Source organism: Carcharhinus amblyrhynchos, chromosome 11, assembly GCF_965287045.1.
Source record: "Carcharhinus amblyrhynchos chromosome 11, sCarAmb.v2.hapA, whole genome shotgun sequence".
NCBI lineage: Eukaryota > Metazoa > Chordata > Chondrichthyes > Carcharhiniformes > Carcharhinidae > Carcharhinus > Carcharhinus amblyrhynchos.
In genome coordinates, this window is record NC_137334.1 from 86012602 (window position 1) to 86031606 (window position 19005).

Sequence of the window (19005 nt, forward strand, 5' to 3'; positions counted from 1 at the left end):
TTAGTGTCCCAGGATGTGTATGTGAGAGGAATTAGCGGGGTAATTGTGTAGGGTTGTGGGAACAGGGCCTGGGGTGGGATTATTGTCGATGCAAACTCGATGGGCTGAATGGCCTGCTTCTGTACCATAAGGTTTCTTATTCTGCAATTACAGCTTCCCCGACCCCACCCTCACAGTATTCACCTTGTCCTTTGTGTTTGCACTCAGCTTTGATGAAGGGTTATCCAGAATTGAAACATTGCCTCTATTCTCTGTCCACAGATGCTGTCAGACTTGCTGAGATTTTCCAGCATTTTCCTGTTTTTGCTTCAGATTCTGGCATCTGCAGTATCTTGCTTTTATGTTAGCTTCTTGATTAGCGAGGGGCTGAAAGACAGGGATTTGGGCTTGGAGTTTCAGTCGGATCAGCTACCTTTTTTTTTGAAGGGCAACTAGGGATGGGGCAATAAGGAGTGACTCCACCGTCATTGGAGGTAAAATCAGATTAGGGTGCGCTTGGTTCCTCAATCATTGGTCTCGCTGTTTTCCAAGAGTGGCACAGCAGGTAGCACTGCTGGCTCACAGTGCCGAGGCTCCAGGTTCGATTCCAGCCTTGGCTCACTGTCTGTGTGGAGTTTGTACATTCTCCCCGTGTCTGTGTGGGTTTCCTCCCACAGTCCAAAGATGTGTGGGTTAGGTTGATTGGCCATGCTAAATTGACCCTAGTATCAGGAGGATTAGCAGGTAAATATGCAGGGCTATGAGGATAGGGCCTGGATGGATTGTGGCCAGTGTTGACTCGAGGAGCCAAATGGCTCCTCCTAAGATCCCATGAACAATACCACTGCCTCCTGTGCTGTAAAATGTATGATTTTCAGAGTGAAAAGCCTGCCTGAATTTACCTGGAGTGATTTGAGCTAACTGCTGCCCTGAGCTGAGTTTTGCTGATGTCAGTCCCTGAATCAAGGCTGGGTCCCCATTTCTGTAGCTAACTCTCTGAGCTGAAAATAGCAATTTTTAATTGATTAAAGCAATACTGCTTTGTGGCATTCTCCTTGTGCAGTGGCACAGTGATTAGCATTGCTGCCTCACAGTGCCAGGGTCCCGGGTTTGATTCCCGGCATAGGTCACTGTCGGTATGGAGTCTGCACATTCTCCCCGTGTCTGTGTGGGTTTCCTCCAGAAGATCCGGTTTCCTCCTGCAGTCTAAAGAGGTGTATGTTGGGTGAATTGTCCATGCTAAATTGCCCCTTAGTGTAAAGGGGATTAGCTAGGGTAAATGCACAGGGCTACAAGGATAGCGCCTGTATAGGGTTGTTGTCAATTCACGCTTGATGGGCCAAATGGCGGCCTCCTGGACGGATTCTATAATTTCTAAATCTTAAAGGAATACTTCCCACTATCCCACACACCAACAGAAAAGTTATTTGAGACAGAACTTTAACAATTTAGAACGAAAAATATTAATCATCGGGCTACAAAGATCATTTTGAAGCCTTAAAGTTTTGGCAATTGAAGCGTTTTAGCTGACACGTCTTGTACAACTTTTCAGTTCTGCTTTTGAGGTTGATTTTGAGTGGGAATGAATGGTGTTTTAAACAGTTTGCCACATTTGTTTTGGAATATTCCCTTTGACACTGTTTTAATTTGCTTGCTTTAACTCCTCATTCATCTTGCTTCTTATCTTTTGTACCTTGACCTCCAGATGAACCAGTTGCAAATAGTGCAAGGTCGACATTCCATTAGATGTCTTGAGCCAACGTAAATCCAGTGTATTGATCTGAGCTCAATGAGGAAGTTTGAAGTTCACACAAAGTAAATTCAGACTGACAAACGACGGGGAGAAAATACTTCCTCACTCGAGCTGTTTAAATGTTTGGGATAGTCAGCAAGGAGTGTGAAGGGTAAAAATATCAGGTTGTTGCAGCAATAGCACTGTTGTGGCAAGCGCAGTACACCCCAACACTAAAATGGCAAACCTGCTGAAGGTACAGCGATGGTTAATCTTGTTATAGTTTATAAGGGGAGATACTTTTTTAATTTGACCCATTATTTGAAATTTGATTACAAATGAACTTCTTGGAATCCCTACAGGGCAGAAGGAGGCCATTTGACCCATCGAATCTGCACCAACCACAATCCCAACTGGCCCTATTCCCGTAACCTTAGATATTTACCCTGCTAATTCCCCTGACACTCGGGTCAAATTATCATGGCCAATCAACCTAACCCACACATCTTTGGACTGTGGAAGGAAACAGTAACACCCGAAGGAAACCCAGGCAGACACGGGGAGAATGTGCAAACTCCACACAGACAGTGACCTGGAGCTGTGAGGCAGCCACGCAAACCACTGTGCTGCTATGCCGCTCCTACGCCTGTAACAAGTCCAAACTTGTTGGACTGTAACCTGGTGTCGTGTGACGCCTCATCTTGTCTACCCCAGTCCAACACCGGCATCTCCACATCATGATTTATTACCATGTATGGAATACGGAGAAAAGCATTGTTTCTTGTGTGCTATCCAAAACATACAATTCATAGAGTACATAGGGGACAAAGAAAGGAGGGGATAGAATTTAGTGTCATTGTCAATGTTAGGATGTAGTTAATACATGGTAGGTCCATTCAAAAGTCTGATGGCAGCAGGGAAGAAGATATTCTTGAGTCGGTTTGGATCAACGATGAATGTAGTTTTTATATGCTCTGCTCAGCATGATGTTGGTGCACACATTTTCTGATCTCAGACTTTTGTATCTTTTTCCTGGTGGAAGAGAGTACATCCGGGGTGCTTGGGTCCTTAATTATGCTGGCTGCTTTTCTGAGTCAGTGGGTGAGAGGCTGGTTTGTGTGATGGACTGGGCTACGTTCACAACTCTTTGTGGTCTTGGTGAGCGCAGAAGCCATTTAAGCTGTGATCCATGTGGAAAGTATGTATCCCTTTATTGTGGATTAAGACAGATGTTTTTTGTAATGAGCAAGTCTGCTACCTAGACTTCCAAGGGTTTAATAATGAGCAAAGATTATAAAACGTAGAGCTGTTTTCTCTCAAATTCAGTAGGTTAAGGGGTGATCTGATCAAAGTTGTCAAGGAACTAACAGAAAAAGACAGGGTAGATAAATGTAAACTATTTTCACTGGTTGGAGATTCTGGAACCAGGGGATATAGTCTAAAAATCAGGGTCTGATCATTCAGGAGAGGTATTAGGGGGTACTTTTACACACAAGAGGGTGGTAGAGGTTTGGAACTTCCCCAAACAGCAGTTGATGCTAGGTCTGTTGCTAATTTTAAATCTGGGATAGATACATTTTTGTTAGGCAAAAGTATTAAGGGACAGGGGCCAATGGCAGGTACGTGGAGTTTGGGCACAGAACAGACACAATATCGCTGAATGGTGCGATTGGCTTGAGGGGCTGAATGGTTTGTATGTTATTTTCCAAAGTTGTAATTCAATCAGATGATTTTGAAGCACATTCATGAGATCACAATCGAGCCAAACCTTCCACACGGCACCTTTGGGAGCCTAAAATTAAATTAGTGGTTTATAGTCACTGCCGGATTGTTTTTGTTTTCCGCTTTCATCTATTCCAGCACCGGAGCCAACACTAGTACTTTTCTCAAAAGGAGGCTTCATGAATCACATTTGGCCATTGCAAGGTTTTATTGTTCTGACCTAAAGGATTTCCCATTTCTTTATTCCCTTCCAGGAACTCAATCAAGTTAATTGTTAAATTGGTCCTTTGATGTTGACAATGTTTTTAATCAGGCGCAATCTTTTTATAAGATCATAAGACATAGGAGCAGAATTAGGTCACTCAGCCCATCGAGTCTGCTGTGCCATTCAATTATGGCTGATCATTTTTTTTATTTTCCCCATAACCCCAATCCCCTCATTAATCTAGAATTTACCTATCTCTGTCTTAAAGACATTCAGTGACCTGGCCTTTACAGCCTTCTGCGGCAAAGAGTTCTTTGATTCACCACTCTCTGGCTAAAGAAATTCCTCCTCATCTCTGTTTTAAAGGATTGATCCTTTAGTCTGAGGTTATGTCCTCTGGTTCTAGTTTTTTCTAGTAGTGGAAACATCCTCTCCATGTCCACTCTATCCAGACTACGCAGTATCCTCTAAGTTTTTCAATAGATTCTCCCTCATCCTTCTAAACTCCAACAAGTACGGACCCAGAGTCCTCAACCGTTCCTTATAAAACAAGTTCTTTATTCCAGGAATTAATTTTCAATTTTGTTTGCAAACGTAGCAACATGCCTATCCAGTGGATCTTGAAAACAAGAGAGCTTTTGTTAAACGTGTTTCAAATTGCCAAGTTCCTGCTGGTTTTTATTATCATGTCACCCCTTAATAGAGACAGTGGCGATTTGACTTTTGTTTTGCTATAATGCACTTCCAGGAGCACTTTATTTTTTTTTGCGTAGTTCATCTGACACTCGTGGGGAATTCCAACCTTGCCTGTGGCTGGAATTGTCCGGTTCCGCTGCTGTGAGTGGATGCTTGGCTGAGTGCCAAATTCTCTGTTCTCGCTTTCAGAGGTGGCAGGGCGGGGCTGGACTGGTGAATTCCGGTCCAAAAATTGGCCGAGCTGAAATTTCCTTTCAGCAGCACTTTGGGAAGACCAAATACACAGGACTGGATTTGGAGTGTTGGCCAGGCCTTGGACAGAGGTACTAAAAACAGCATTGACAACTGGCGGGGGGATGTTCACCAGGCTGATTCTAGGGATGATGAGACTGATGTATAATGAGAGATTGACTATGCTAGGATTGTTTTCACTGGAGTTCAGACGAATGAGGTGGGACCTCAGAGACTTATAAAATTCTAACAGGACTTGACATGCTAGATGCAGGAAGAATATTCCCGATGGTGGGGGTGTCCAGAACCAGGGGTCACAGTCTGAGGATTCAGGATAGACCACTTAGCATGGAGATGAGAGGACATTTCTTCACCCAAAGAGTGTTGAGCCTGTGGAATTCATTACCCCAGGAAGTGGCTCATGTCAAAACATTGAATGTATTCAAGAGGCGGCTGGATATAGCACTTGGGGCGAATGGCATCAAAGGCTATGGGGAGAAAGCAGGATTAGGCTACTGAGTTTGACGATTGGCCATGATCGTGATGAATAGCGGAGCATGTTTGAGGGGCCGAATGGTGGCCTCCTGCTATCTTCACTGTTTCTATGGCATTTCCTGCATCCATTCCCATCCCCAGGCCTATTTTCCTGGGTTGAGATGGAGGAGGGGAAGGGGGTTTGCTGGTGGCAAGACTGCCCACCAGCCAATGGGTAGCGGATTGGGCTTTTAATGACCATTTAAGGATAATTAAAGGAGGCCAGCTGAGATTTTTCAGTCAGCTTCCAACTCACAGGCAGCAGACAGGGAGAACACACATTCTCAGCAAACGCACAGGCCCTTCCCTTCAAACATTTATTTCATTTGGTTTTGACAATAGCTATTAAATCTGCTTTCACCAGCGTTTAGAATCATAGAAACCCTACGTTGCAGAAACAGGCCCTTCGGCCCATCGAGTCTGCACCGACCACAAACCCACGCAGGCCCTACCCCTATATCCCTACACATTTACCTGTTAATTCCTCTAACCTACACATCCCAGGACACTAAAGGGCAATTTTAGCATGGCCAATCAACCTCACCCGCACATCTTTGGACTGTGGGAGGAAACCGGAGCACCCAGAGGAAACCCACGCAGACACGAGGAGAATGTGCAGACTCCACACAGACAGTGACCCAAGCCAGGAATCGAACCCAGGCTCCTGGAGATGTGAAGCAGCAGTGCTAACCACTGTGCTACCGAGGGAATGCATTCCTATGTTAAATTAATTTCTTCCCCTTTCATTCTGTTGTTGGTTGTGTATATTATTCTAACATTTTCTCATGCACAAGTGCTATGGTGTAACTTTTCAGTGCTGACCCAGTTAAGGATGTTCTCTTGCATCCGTTTCCTAGACACTTAACATCTTCCCACTTTTTGCCAACAGGTATCATAGCTGCGGTGGTCTTTGTGGTCATTTGCCTTCTTGCGGTCCTAATCCGCTACATGTACAGACACAAAGGCACGTATCACACCAATGAAGCCAAGGGCACAGAGTTTGCAGAGAATGCGGATGCCGCTTTGAAAAATGACCCCAACTTCCAAGACGCAGTGGATGAAAGCAAGAAGGAATACTTCATCTGACAGCGGGCAGTCCTGTTAGTTAGTGGCTGATTGTTAACACTACAACTAGGACATGCTGTTCCCTCCTGAGGGGGAAAAAAAAACAAGTGAACAATTTAATTTTTAACTCCTCTCATTCCGGGAGAAAGTCACAACATTGGTGCTTTATTTGCTCGTACGACAGCATGCTCTTGGAAAAGACAATTTTATATACGCCTGCAACATTGTTTTTTTTATATTGTGTTTCCAAAGTACCACTAAAGTGCCAGCGTACAGACATTATATTAGTGTAACCTGTTACCTTTAACAATCTGCTTTATGGATGTGAGATAAACCTAAATATTGATGTACAAAACCATTAACAAAGTAACTTTCTTTCTGACCTCAAACTTCACATCTGGAGCCACGTGGTTGCAATGCATAACATTTTTGAATACCAATCTTAGTAAATACTTTCACTATGTATTCCATGCTTGGATCAGAGGTATCGTAAAAGATTGAATGACCATACATACTTAAATATTTACCAAAGCGAAGTCCTCTGGTTCAGTAGGAGCAAGCAATATAGGCTGTGAAACTGAGTAATGCAGACAGGTAGTAAGGGTCTAGTTTCCGTTCCTGATCGATGGTGGGGTAGTTAGTAGTTGGCAGCACCCTGTGTTTGCCCTCCATTTGTGATGTCGGAAGGTTGGGTTGTTAGCGGCACCCAAGGATTATCATGTGATGATGGAGGGGTGAGATCAGCTTCTCTTGATTAAACACCCATCGCCTTATGTAAGGTGCACTTACGCCAATAGGAATGTAATTTGAAGTCCATCTGTGACAAAGTATTGAAAGCCTTCATTGCTCACTGTGTGTGTGTGTGTGTGTGTGTGTGTGTGTGTGTGTGTGTGTGTGTGTGGTACAACCATTTTAGCCAGATGCATTCATGTTGGCACATGGAGTGATCGAAGGTATAAGGAGAGGAGGCTTGGGCCATCTCCAACTATGGCACTTTCCAAAGGGTTACACAGAGAATACCAACATTGGATCACCACTATGGGATGGCAACAGATCACAATGAAGCGTGCCAATCTACAAGTGATGTATCTTTATTTTATATCATATAGTCTTGGTATCTTTAGAATGGATCTCATTTTAGACTCTCCTGTGTGGATGTGCACTGAATCTCTTCCTCTTCCTGCCATAAGCCTTGGTATATGTAAGTGTTGTAACATTAGGGAAATTAAGTTACCTATTTTTCAATCTTTTTTATTAAATACTGCAGAAGCCTTCGATTTCTATTCGAGCTTTTAGTATTGTACTGTGAATGTTGTGTGCTTTTTTTTTCTTTTTGTGTGTTTTAAAAATATGAAGGATATCGGATAATGGGATAATTTTATTTTTCAATTTTTGTATGACGTTGTTCCTCAACCTCCCTCGGTTGACGAGCTTGATTATATTCCTGGGGGATTGATTACTTAACCACCACCCCTGCAAAACCCCCACCTCCCCCCGCCGCCTCTAAGCATCTCGTCTAATCAAACTACCCCAACCCTCATCTCCCAATAGATGAAAGTGCTCGAGGGCAACAATTCTCTTCCTAATTTTCTCTCCCGTATTGCTTACGGCAGAGTCCAAGAGATGAATTTTGAATTATTGTGACGGTTTCAGAATAGTGCTGGACGGTTGGAAACTCTGGCACCCAATTCCCACGTCCGTGCCTGACATCCTCCTGAGATTTATGCAACAACTGCTGTGTGGTAAACTGACATTGAATCTCGCTCTTGCCATCATCTCCCTTTCTTGCCCGAGAATGCTCACCGAAAACCAAGACATTGGAATCTCCAGCTCTGGGCCTTGGTGACGGATTTTGAAATCAGCTTTATTCTGGAGAATTGTTTCTCATCTGTCAAGATCCCTCTTCTTTCTTTCTTTTCTAAAAAAAAAGTCTAGCGTCTCTGGACCATTATGGAGGGAGAGGATGTATGCATACTAATATTAAACATATACGTGAGTTTTCTCAACCTCTAGAAATGAGCCCTCTGGCTATTGCTATGTAGAATATATCCTCAACAATAATCATGTAATCGTGAGGTAATATACACTTGTATGGAAGCTGCAATAATTTTTTGTGTACTTCCAACTGGAATCACTAGAAATAAAACCTCTCTTATCTAAGCCTGGATTTGATCTGATCATTTTCATTCTGGTTATTAGTGGTAAGTGCTGTTTTGTCCCAAAAATATTGTTGACCCTCTTGTAGAATATCATGGAATCTCTACAATGCAGAAGGTAGCCGCTTGCCCCATCGAGTACCAACTTTTATCTATTCGCACCCTGTAACGCTACCTATCCATCCCACTCATCCCCTCCCCCACAAAACCTACACATCTTGGGACACTAAGGGGGACAATTCAACATGGCCAATCAACCTAACCTGCTCATCTCTGGAGGAAATGAGAGCACGGGGAGGAAACCCACACAGACATGGGACAAATGTACAAACATCACACAGTCACCTAAGGCTGGTATTGAACCTGGGTCCCTGACACGGTGAGGCAGTAGTGGTAACCACTTTGCCAAACATGCTGCCCATAAAGGGAATTTACATTTATGGCATCTTAAAGCACTTTACAGCCATTTAAGTTTTTTTCTCATTTTGTTATTCATTCACAGGATGTGGGTTTTGCAGGAGAGGTCAATATTTATTGCCCATTCCTAATTGCCCTCAAAACTGATGGTGAACTCGCTTTTTGATTTATAGCATAATAGGGCCATTTCAGAGGGCAGTTGCGAGCTACCCGCATTGCTGTGGTGCTGGAGCCACATATAGGCCAAGTCACCCGAGGCAAGAGTTGAACCCGGGTCTTTGGCGCTAAGAGGCAGCAGTGCTAACCACTATACTGGCCTGACACCAGAGCTACGGACACCAGGGATGAGCCAGTTGTTCTCTAAAGGAACGTTGTGGGATCTTCTAACCTTAGGGGCTTCTGTTTAAAATCTCATTGAGTTATATTTCTAAACTTGAAACTGAATAAGGTAAGTAAAACAAAAGAAAGATGGCGGGTTAGATGATTTGTTGCAGTTGTAGCAGGAGGAAGTAGAGATAGCAATCTTATTCAAGCAAACGCACCTCCAATAAGTGAATCTCAAGCTTAAGGTACTTTGGTAATGGACAGGTCGTATTGAGGAAGCAGTAGGGATGCAGAAAGGCTTGGACAGGTTAGGAGAATGTGTTCCATCTGCCACTTCTTTGCCCAATGTGGAAAAGTGTGAGGTTATGCACTTTGGAAGGAGGAATGGAGGCATAGCCTATTTTCTAAATGGAAAAATGCTTAGGAAATCAGAAACACAAAGGGACTTGGGGAGTTATTGCTCAAGATTATCCTAAGGTTAATGTGTAGGTTCAGTCGGCAGTTAAGAAGGCAATTGCAATGTTGGCATTCCTGTCCAGAGGGTTAGAATACAAGAGCAGGGATGTATTTCTGAGGCTGTATAAGGCTCTGGTCAGACCACATTTGGAGTATTGTGAGTAGTTTTGGGCCCCATATCTAAGGAAGGATGTGCTAGCCTTGGAAAGCTTCTAGAGGAAGTTCACAAGAATGATCACTGGAATGAAGAGCTTGTATGAGAAACAGTTGAGGACTCTGGGTCTGTACTTGTCGAGAGTTTAGAAGAATGAGGGGGCGATCTTATGGAAACTTAGAGGATACTTCAAGGCCTGGATAGAGTAGACATGGAGAGGATGTTTCCAATAGTAGGAAAAATTAGAACCAGGGGGCACAACCTCAGGCTAAGGGAACAATCCTTTAAAACAAAAATGAGGAGGAATTTCTTCAACCAGAGAGTGGTAGATCTGTGGAATTCTTTGCCGCAGAAGGCTGTGGAAGCCAGGTAATTGGGTGTCTTTAAGACAGAGGTAGATAGCTTCTTGATTAATAAGGGGATTGGGGTTATGGGGAAAAGGCAGGAGAATGGGAATGAGAAAAATATCAGCCATGATTGAATGGCACAGCAGACTCAATGGGCCGAGTGGCCTAATTCTGCTCCTATGTCTTATGGTCTTAGCTGTTGAGATGAAGTTTGAACCTAGACGCTGTGATACATCAGGCAGTGGAAAGTTTCCTGGATATTTCATCCCAGAAGGCATTCGCACCCCAAGCTAGGGGCTTTTGGTCCACGGGCAGGATGGGGATTCAGGGATAGTGATAGAGGAGCAACAGCGCCTTGCAATTTCCAACAGGTTCAATGTTATTGCAGCTTGCGTGGGCAAGAGAAGGAGCTGCAGAGTGGATGAGCAAACCGGATGAACAATGCACCATGGTTCAGGGGGCCATTCAAGTGGGGATTGTAAAAAGAAATGCTGCTTTAACAGGGGACGGTGCTATTAAAGGGATAGATGTTGCCCTCACCAGCTAAGGGAGTGTATGCTAAAGGATGTCTGTCCAGTGTTAGGGTTAGGAACATTTTCTTGGGGCTGAAGAGTAACTAGTGGTGGGAGGGGAAGGAACCAGGTGCCATCGTCCAATGAGTACCAATGATGTGGGTTTGACTAAAGGCAGAGTTATCCCATTTCGGGTCTAATTCCTAAGGGTGGGAAAGCAAAATTTCTATGGAAGCCAGCGGGAAAACTCAGCAAATTTTCCAGCTAGGAGATTAATTATGCAACTGCGTGTTTTGCACCAGATTTTGTGACAGGGGAGGCTCGATGGTGTGTACTGTGTTGGCCTATCCAGATGCTGTGTTGAAAAGGCACCCGACGTCACTGACCTGTTATTAATGGGCCTCCTGAAAATGATGGATTTTCAGGAATACTCTGATGCTGGAAGATGGACTCTATCGAGGACACCAGATTTGGAAGGTCCAATTGTCGATACTTCACCGTCCCAGTAATGTGGTGTTGCAGGTGTCCTCCATCCTGAACTCCAGAGGAAGTCTCAGGCAACTGTTCAGATGAATCCTGACATCTGCACACCACCTTGTAGGAATTAGGAGCAGAAGTAGGCAAATTCAGCCGTTTGAGCCTGCTCTGCCATTCAGATTATGGCTGTTCTCCATATCCCCTTTTTTGTTCAAAATATACCTACTTCCTGCTTGAAACCATCCAACGATTCAGACTCCACCATGCTATGGGGCAGTGAGTTCCACAAATTCATCACCCTCTGCGAGAAGTAGCTCCTTCTCATCTTAGTTTCAAATTTACCACCTCTCAATCTATTCCTGTAACTTCCTATTCCACATTGTTCCGAATGTGCTTTGAACCCTCGTGTTTTCCCACTGGGGCTGTGCAGAATCGAGTGTTGGTGGCCAGACATTCATCTGCGTCTCATTAGCAGGATGCAAATAAATTTCACGCCAACCCAACATGGCGGACACCAGTAGAAGATCCTGCTGTAAATTCATGCTGGCGTAAAACTGATCTTTCCATCCCATCCCAACCCATCATTGAACTCACTGGGAGAATTTCACCCAACCAATGGAGTTGACTGAAGAGGTATGAGCAACATTGGGGTCATATCAAAATACAAAACCAGAGAGATAATTATTTCTGGATTGCTGCCTGAGCCAAGATCAAATTGACATTGAGTACATAATTAATTAATGGCTCAGAATATGGTGATGGAGAAATGTGTTTTAATACATGGGGCACTGGCACCAGTACTGGGGAAAGGGGGAGCTACACCACGTGGATGGCTCTCACCTGAACAAAACTGGGCCCAGTGTCTAGTGGGTCATAGAGTCATAGGGAAATACAGCATAGAAACAGGCACTTCGGCCCAACCAGTCCATGCCAACCATGATGTCCTCCCAACTCATCCCTATTGCCCACGTTCGGCCCATATCCCTCTAATCCTTTCCCATCCATTCATGTATCCAATTTTTTTTTACATTGTTGCTATTGTACCTGTCTCAACCACTTTCTCTGGGAACTCATTCTATATTCGTACCACCCACTGCCTCTGAGGTCCCTTTTAAACCTTTCCGCTCTCAGGTTAAACCTATGCCATCTAGTTTTGAGTTCCCCTTCCCTGGGAAAAAGACCGTGTGCGTTCGTCCTATCTATGCACCTCATGATTTTATACATTTCAATAAGGCCATCCCGCCATTCTCCTATGTTTGTCCTAGCCCGACCAACCTCTTCCTATAACTCAGTCCCACTAGTCCTGGCAACATCCGTGGAAATTTTCTTTGCAGTTTATCAATATCTTTCCTATAACACAGAACCTGGACTATAGAACATAAGAACATAAGAAATAGGAGCAGGAGTAGGCCATCTAGCCCTTCGAGCCTGCCCCGCCATTCAATAAGATCATGACTGATCTGTCGTGGCTCAGTTCCACTTTCCCGCCCTCTCCCCATAACCCTTAATCCCCTCTCTTATCAAAAACCCATCAACCCGCTTCTTAAAAATATTTAGCGAGGCAGCCTCCACCACTTCAACGGGCAGAGAATTCCAGAGATTCACCACCCTTTGAATGAAGAAGTTCCTCCTCAACTCCGTTCTAAACCGCCCCCCCCTTTATCTTGAGGCTGTGCCCCCTAGTCCTACTATCCTTTCTGAGCAGGAAGAATCTCTCCACCTCTATCCTATCCATCCCATTCATCATCTTATATGTCTCAATGAGATCTCCCCTCATTCTTCTAAACTCTAACGAGTACAAGCCTAGTTTATTCAGCTTCTCCTCATAGCTCAACCCCCTCAACTCCGGCATCAGCCTTGTAAACCTTCTCTGCACTCCCTCCAAGGCCAAAATATCCTTGCATAAGTGCGGCGACCAAAACTGCACACAGTACTCCAGCTGCGGCCTCACCAGTGCCCTATACAGCTGCAGCAAGACCTCCCTACTTTTATATTCAATCCCCCTCGCTATGAAGGCCAGCATCCCATTCGCCTTCCTGACCACCTGCTGCACCTGCAGGCTGGGTTTTTGCGACTCATGCACAAGGACCCCGAGGTCCCTCTGCACCGTTGCCTGCTGCAGTTTTTCGCCACGTAAGTAATAATCCTTCCTACCATTATTCCTACCAAAGTGGACCACCTCGCACTTGCCAACATTAAATTCCATTTGCCAGTTCCTGGCCCATTCGCCCAGCCTATCTAGATCCTTCTGCAGACTCTCCACACCCTCCGTGCAATTTGCCGTTCCACCAATCTTGGTGTCATCAGCAAATTTCAACACCATACACTCGGTTCCCTCCTCCAGATCATCTATATAAATGGTAAATAGCTGAGGCCCCAGCACCGACCCCTGGGGTACTCCACTAGTCACCAACCGCAAATCCGAATAGCACCCATTGACCCCCACTCTCTGCCTCCTATTTGACAGCCAATCCTCTATCCACGCTAACATCCTACCCCCAACTCCATGCCCCCTTACCTTCTGCAATAACCTCTTGTGAGGTACCTTGTCAAACGCCTTCTGAAAATCAAGGAAGACCACATCCACCGGCTCTCCTCTATCCACCGCCCTAGACACATCCTCATAGAACTCCAGTAAATTTGTCAGACACGACTTCCACTGCACTGGAAAGCTTTAGATTGGCTAGGAGGGAGTTAAAGAGTGAGTTAAGAAGAGCTAAAAGAGGACACGAGAAGACTTTGGCTGATAGGATTAAGGAGAATCCTAAGGCGTTCTATAGATATGTTAAGAACAGAAGATTGGTTAGGGCAAGATTATGGATAGTTAGAGACAGCAGTGGGAAGTTATGTGTGGAACCGGAAGAGATTGGAGAGGCATCGAACCAATATTTCCCTTCGGTATTCACGCAGGGAGACATAAATGTAGCTGTGGAGAACACTGGGTTACAGGGTTGTAAACTGGATAGTATTGTAGTTGATAAGGAGGATGTGCTAGATATTCTTGAGGGTTTGAAAATAGATAAGTCCCCTGGGCCAGACGGGATTTACCCTAGGATTCTCTGGGAGGCAAGAGAGGCAATTGCAGAGCCTCTGGCTCTGATCTTCAGGTCGTCATTGGTCACAGGTATAGTGCCAGAGGATTGGAGGATAGCGAACGTTGTCCCATTGTTTAAGAAGGGGAAGAGAGACTTCCCTGGGAATTATAGACCGGTGAGTCTTACTTCTGTTGTGGACAAAGTTTTAGAAAAAATTATTAGGGATAGGATTTATAGGTATTTAGAGAGTAATGTATTGACTGGAGATAGTCAGCATGGTTTTGTGGAGAGTAAGTCATGCCTTACTAACCTTATTGAGTTTTTTGAGAAAGTGACCAAAGAGGTGGATGGGGGTAAGGCAGTTGACGTGGTATATATGGACTTTAGTAAGGCGTTTGATAAGGTTCACCATGGAAGGCTTCTGCAGAAAATGCAGATGTATGGGATTGGGGGTGATTTAGTTAATTGGATCAGGAATTGGCTAGCAGATAGGAGACAGAGGGTGGTGGTTGATGGAAAGTATTCGTCATGGAGTTCGGTTACAAATGGTGTGCCACAGGGATCTGTTTTGGGGCCACTGCTGTTTGTAATTTTTATAAATGATCTGGATGAGGGTATAGTTGGGTGGATCAGTAAATTTGCTGATGACACCAAAGTCAGAGGAGTGGCAGATAGTGAAGAGGGGTGTCATAGTTTACAGAGAGACTTGGACAAGTTGCAGAGCTGGGCCGAGAGGTGGCAGATGGAGTTTAATGCGGAAAAGTGTGAGGTAATTCACTTTGGCAGGAATAACAGATGTGTAGAGTATAGGGCTAACGGTAGGACTCTGAATAGTGTTGATGAACAGAGGGATCTAGGTGTATGTGTACATAGATCCCTGAAAGTTGGGAATCAAGTAGATAAGGTAGTTAGGAAGGCATACGGTGTCTTGGCGTTTATTGGTAGGGGGATTGAATTTAGGAGCCACAATGTCATGTTGCAACTGTACAAAACTCTGGTGCGTCCGCACTTGGAGTATTGTGTGCAATTCTGGTCCCCACATTATAGGAAGGACGTGGAGGCATTGGAGAGGGTGCAGAGGAGGTTTACCAGGATGTTGCCTGGTATGGAGGGAAGGTCCTATGAGGAGAGACTGAGGGATTTGGGGTTGTTTTCGTTAGAAAGAAGGCGGCTAAGGGGGGACCTTATTGAAACATATAAGATGATTAGAGGTTTAGATAGGGTGGACAGTGATAGCCTTTTTCCTCGGATGGAGAAAGCTAGCACGAGGGGGCATAGCTTTAAATTAAGGGGTGGTAGATATAGGACGGATGTCAGAGGTAGGTTCTTTACCCAGAGGGTGGTGAGGGATTGGAATGCCCTGCTGCTGCAGTTGTAGATGCGCCTAGTTTGGGGGCGTTTAAGAGATCCGTGGATAGGTTTATGGATGGAAAGGGATTAGTTTAGGTTAGAGGGTCATTGCTTTTTTAATTGGTCGGCGCAACATCGTGGGCCGAAGGGCCTGTTCTGCGCTGTAATGTTCTATGTTCTATATTCTCCTTAACGAAACCGTGCTGCGTCTGCTCTATCAAGCAATTCCCCTCAAGGTGCCTCGCTATTTCCTCCTTGATGACAGATTCTAACATTTTACCTACAACAGACATTAAACTAACCGGCCTATAATTCCCTGCCTTTTGCCTGCCACCCTTCTTAAACAACAGCGTAACATTAGCCGTTTTCCAATCTTCCGGCACTTCCCCGGAATCCAGCGATGTTTGGAAAATAACCACCAAGGCATCCACTATCACCTCCGCCACTTCTTTCAAAACCCTTGGATGCATTCCATCCGGTCCTGGGGACTTGTCCACAATCAGTCCCTCCAGTCTGTCGAGCACCGCCTCTCTAGTAACAATAATGTCATTGAGACCCTCCTGTCCTACCATCTTTCCATCGCTAACACCCGGCAAATTATTCACGTCCTCCTCCGTGAAGACCGAAACAAAAAAGTTATTCAAGGTCTCAGCCATTTCCCCATCCCCTACCACTAAGTCCCCCCTCTCATCCTCTAAGAATGGGTTTTAAACTAGATTGTGGCGGAGGAATGTTTGTATAACATTTTGGGAGGTTAAAGAAGAAAGACAAGACAATAGTATAGAATAACAATATGGGTAACGGTAATCACAGTGTGACAGAGTGGCACAGTGCACACACATATAGTCAGAGTATGGAAAAATACTTAACAGCACTGCATTCAAACAAAGATGGGTGAATTGATAGCATAAATAGTAATAAATGAGTGTGACATGATTGCTGTTGCAGAGACATGGGCAAAATTCTCCAAATGTTTGTGCCCTGCTGCCACTGCAAGCAAGGATAGAGAATTTGGCACTCAGCCAAAACTGTAGCAAGACCAGAAAATCCCACCACCATGAACGACCGGAGAATTCTGGTCACAACTGCTAAAGTCACCATTGCTAGGACCTCAATATTCAAGGATACCCGACATTTTAGGAGAGCAGGATGAAAGGAAATGAGGTGGGTAGGGCTGTTAATAAGGAGTCAATTAATACAGTAGGGAGAAATTATCTTGGTTCTGTGGATTATCTTATAGAATCAGCCTGGATGGAGATAAGAAATATCAAAGAAAGTAAGTCACTGGTGGGAGTATACATCCCCGAACAGTAGCTACACATTTGGACAGAATGTAAGCCTAGAAATAATTGGGCCTTTTGAGACATGCACTGCAATAATAAAAGGAGATTGCAATCTTCAAATAGATTGGACGAATCAAATTGGCAAAGGTAGCCTGGAGGATGAATCTGTAGAATATATTCAGGACAGTTTCTGAGAACAATATCTTCTGAAACCAACCATGGAGCAGTCTATTTTAGACCTAGTCACATGTCATGCAACAAGATTAATGAATGACTTCATGTAAAAGATCCTGTGATAAGAGGGTCTGGGTTCACATGTAGGATAGACAAGGCAAGTAAGGATGGTAGGCTTCATTAAATCATAGAATCCTACAGTGCAGAGGGAGGCCACTCAGCTCATTGAGTCTGCACCAACCACCATTCCACCCAGTCCCTATCCCCGTAACCCCATGCATTTACCCTCGTTAGGCCCTCTCCCCCCCCCCCCCCCCCCAAGGCATGAAAGGGCAATTTAGCATAGCCAATCCAACTAACCCGTGCATCCTTGGAGTGTGGGAGAAAACCGAAGTGCCCGAAGGAAGCCCACGCAGACACGGAGGGGACATGTAGACTCCACACAGAGAGTGACCCAAGCCAGGAATCGAACTTGGGTCCCTGACGCTGTGAGGCAGCAGTGCTAACCGCTATGCTACTGTACCACCCTTCCTAAAAAGGCATTAGTCAACCAAATGGGAGTTTACAACAAAAGCTGCTTCGGTTGAGGTTTTTGCAGATTTATTGATTAAATTTAATTTCCTCTAGTTCCCAGGGTGGGATTTGAACTCAGGTTCCCAGAGCATTAGTCTGGACCCCTGAATTACTAGGCAAGTGATTTACCAGGGTCCAAAAGACTCTGAGATGCAGTGTATTTGGATTTCCAGATGGTGTTCAATAAGGTTCCACCTGAAAAGTCACTGCTCAAGAACATATGATATTGAGGGTGATTTACCAGCATGGATAGATTAACTAACAGGAACAAGAAGGGACCCTCTTACCAGGATTTGGCATCCTCCAAACACTCCCTCGATGGCAAGTATGTCCTTCCTTAGATATGGAGACCTACACTGTACACAATAGTCTAGTGTCCCTTTGGACATCCACACTTCTCAACCTCTCACTGTTTCCGAAATTCCCTGCCTTTCCTTTAAATCTACCAACATGGATAACTTCACACTTATTCACATTATATTCTGTCTGCCACATTCTTGCCCATTCATTTAGCCTGTCCAATTCCCCTTGAAGCCTCCATGCACCCCTCTCAAAACTTACAATCCCAACCAGTTTTTTGTCATCAGCAAATTTGGGCACACCACACATTTCACCCCCACATTCAAATCATTTATTAGATAGTGAACAACTCTGGCCCCAGTCCTGAACCTTGTATTATCCTGCTAGTAACAGCCTGAGAATGAGAATAAGAACCTAAGGATACAGGGTAGACCATTGAGAACGGAGACGAGGAGACAGTTCTTCACCCAAAGAGTGGTGAACCTGTGGAATTCATTACCACAAGAAGCAGTTGATGTCAAAACATTGAATGTATTCAAGAGGTGGCTAGATACAGCACTTGAGGCAAACAGGATCAAAGGTTATTGGGAGAAAGCAGATTCGGCAATTGAGTTGGATCATCAGTCATGATCGTGGTGAACAACAGAGCAGGCTCAAAGGGCTGAATGGCCTCCTCCTGCTCCTTTCTTCTAAGCTTCTATGACCCGTTTATTCCTACTCTCTGCTTTCTGTCATCTAACCAATGTGCCTTTTCGCTGTTTGGACGTTTCCTGCTTATAACCTGTTTATAACCTGCTTATAAATATTCCAAATTATATTGAATACCAAAATGTGGACAAAACCCACAGATCTGCAGTGTAACAGGAAGCTGCCAATACACATTTATATGTCCAGAGAACCAACCTAGAGGCAATAACTCAAATGGTGGCTCCATCTCTGCTATATGATTCCATGATCCAATAACATAAAGTAATCCTAACAAAGGTTAATTCTTAGAAATAAAAATGTAGGGCTGGATTTTTTTTGGATAGCAGGGTGTCCCACCCTGGCAACTGAACAGTTAGCAGAAGATGGGTGGCACAGTGGCATAGTGGTTAGCATGGCTGCCTCACAGCACCAGGGACCTAAGTTCAATTCTAGTCTAGGGGGACAGTCTGTGTGGAGTTAGCACATTCTCCCCGTGTCTGAGTGGGTTTCCTCCAGGTGTCCCGGTTTCCTCCCACACTCCAAAGATGTAAGGGTTAGTTGGATTGTCCGTGCTAAATTGCCCCAGGTGGGATTGT

At 44.6% G+C, this 19005-nt stretch overlaps 1 protein-coding gene across 1 annotated transcript in view; it reads left to right on the forward strand.

Annotated features, from left to right (window-relative positions):
* Nucleotides 1–8324, forward strand: part of gypc (glycophorin C (Gerbich blood group)) — a 74545-nt gene extending 66221 nt beyond the window's left edge. Inside the window, exon 4 of the mRNA XM_080199496.1 lies at nucleotides 5989–8324. Coding sequence (XP_080055622.1) covers nucleotides 5989–6185 — 197 coding nt within the window. The 3' untranslated portion in view covers nucleotides 6186–8324. The remainder of the gene's footprint in view (nucleotides 1–5988) is intronic.
* Nucleotides 8325–19005: the final 10681 nt, after the last annotated feature.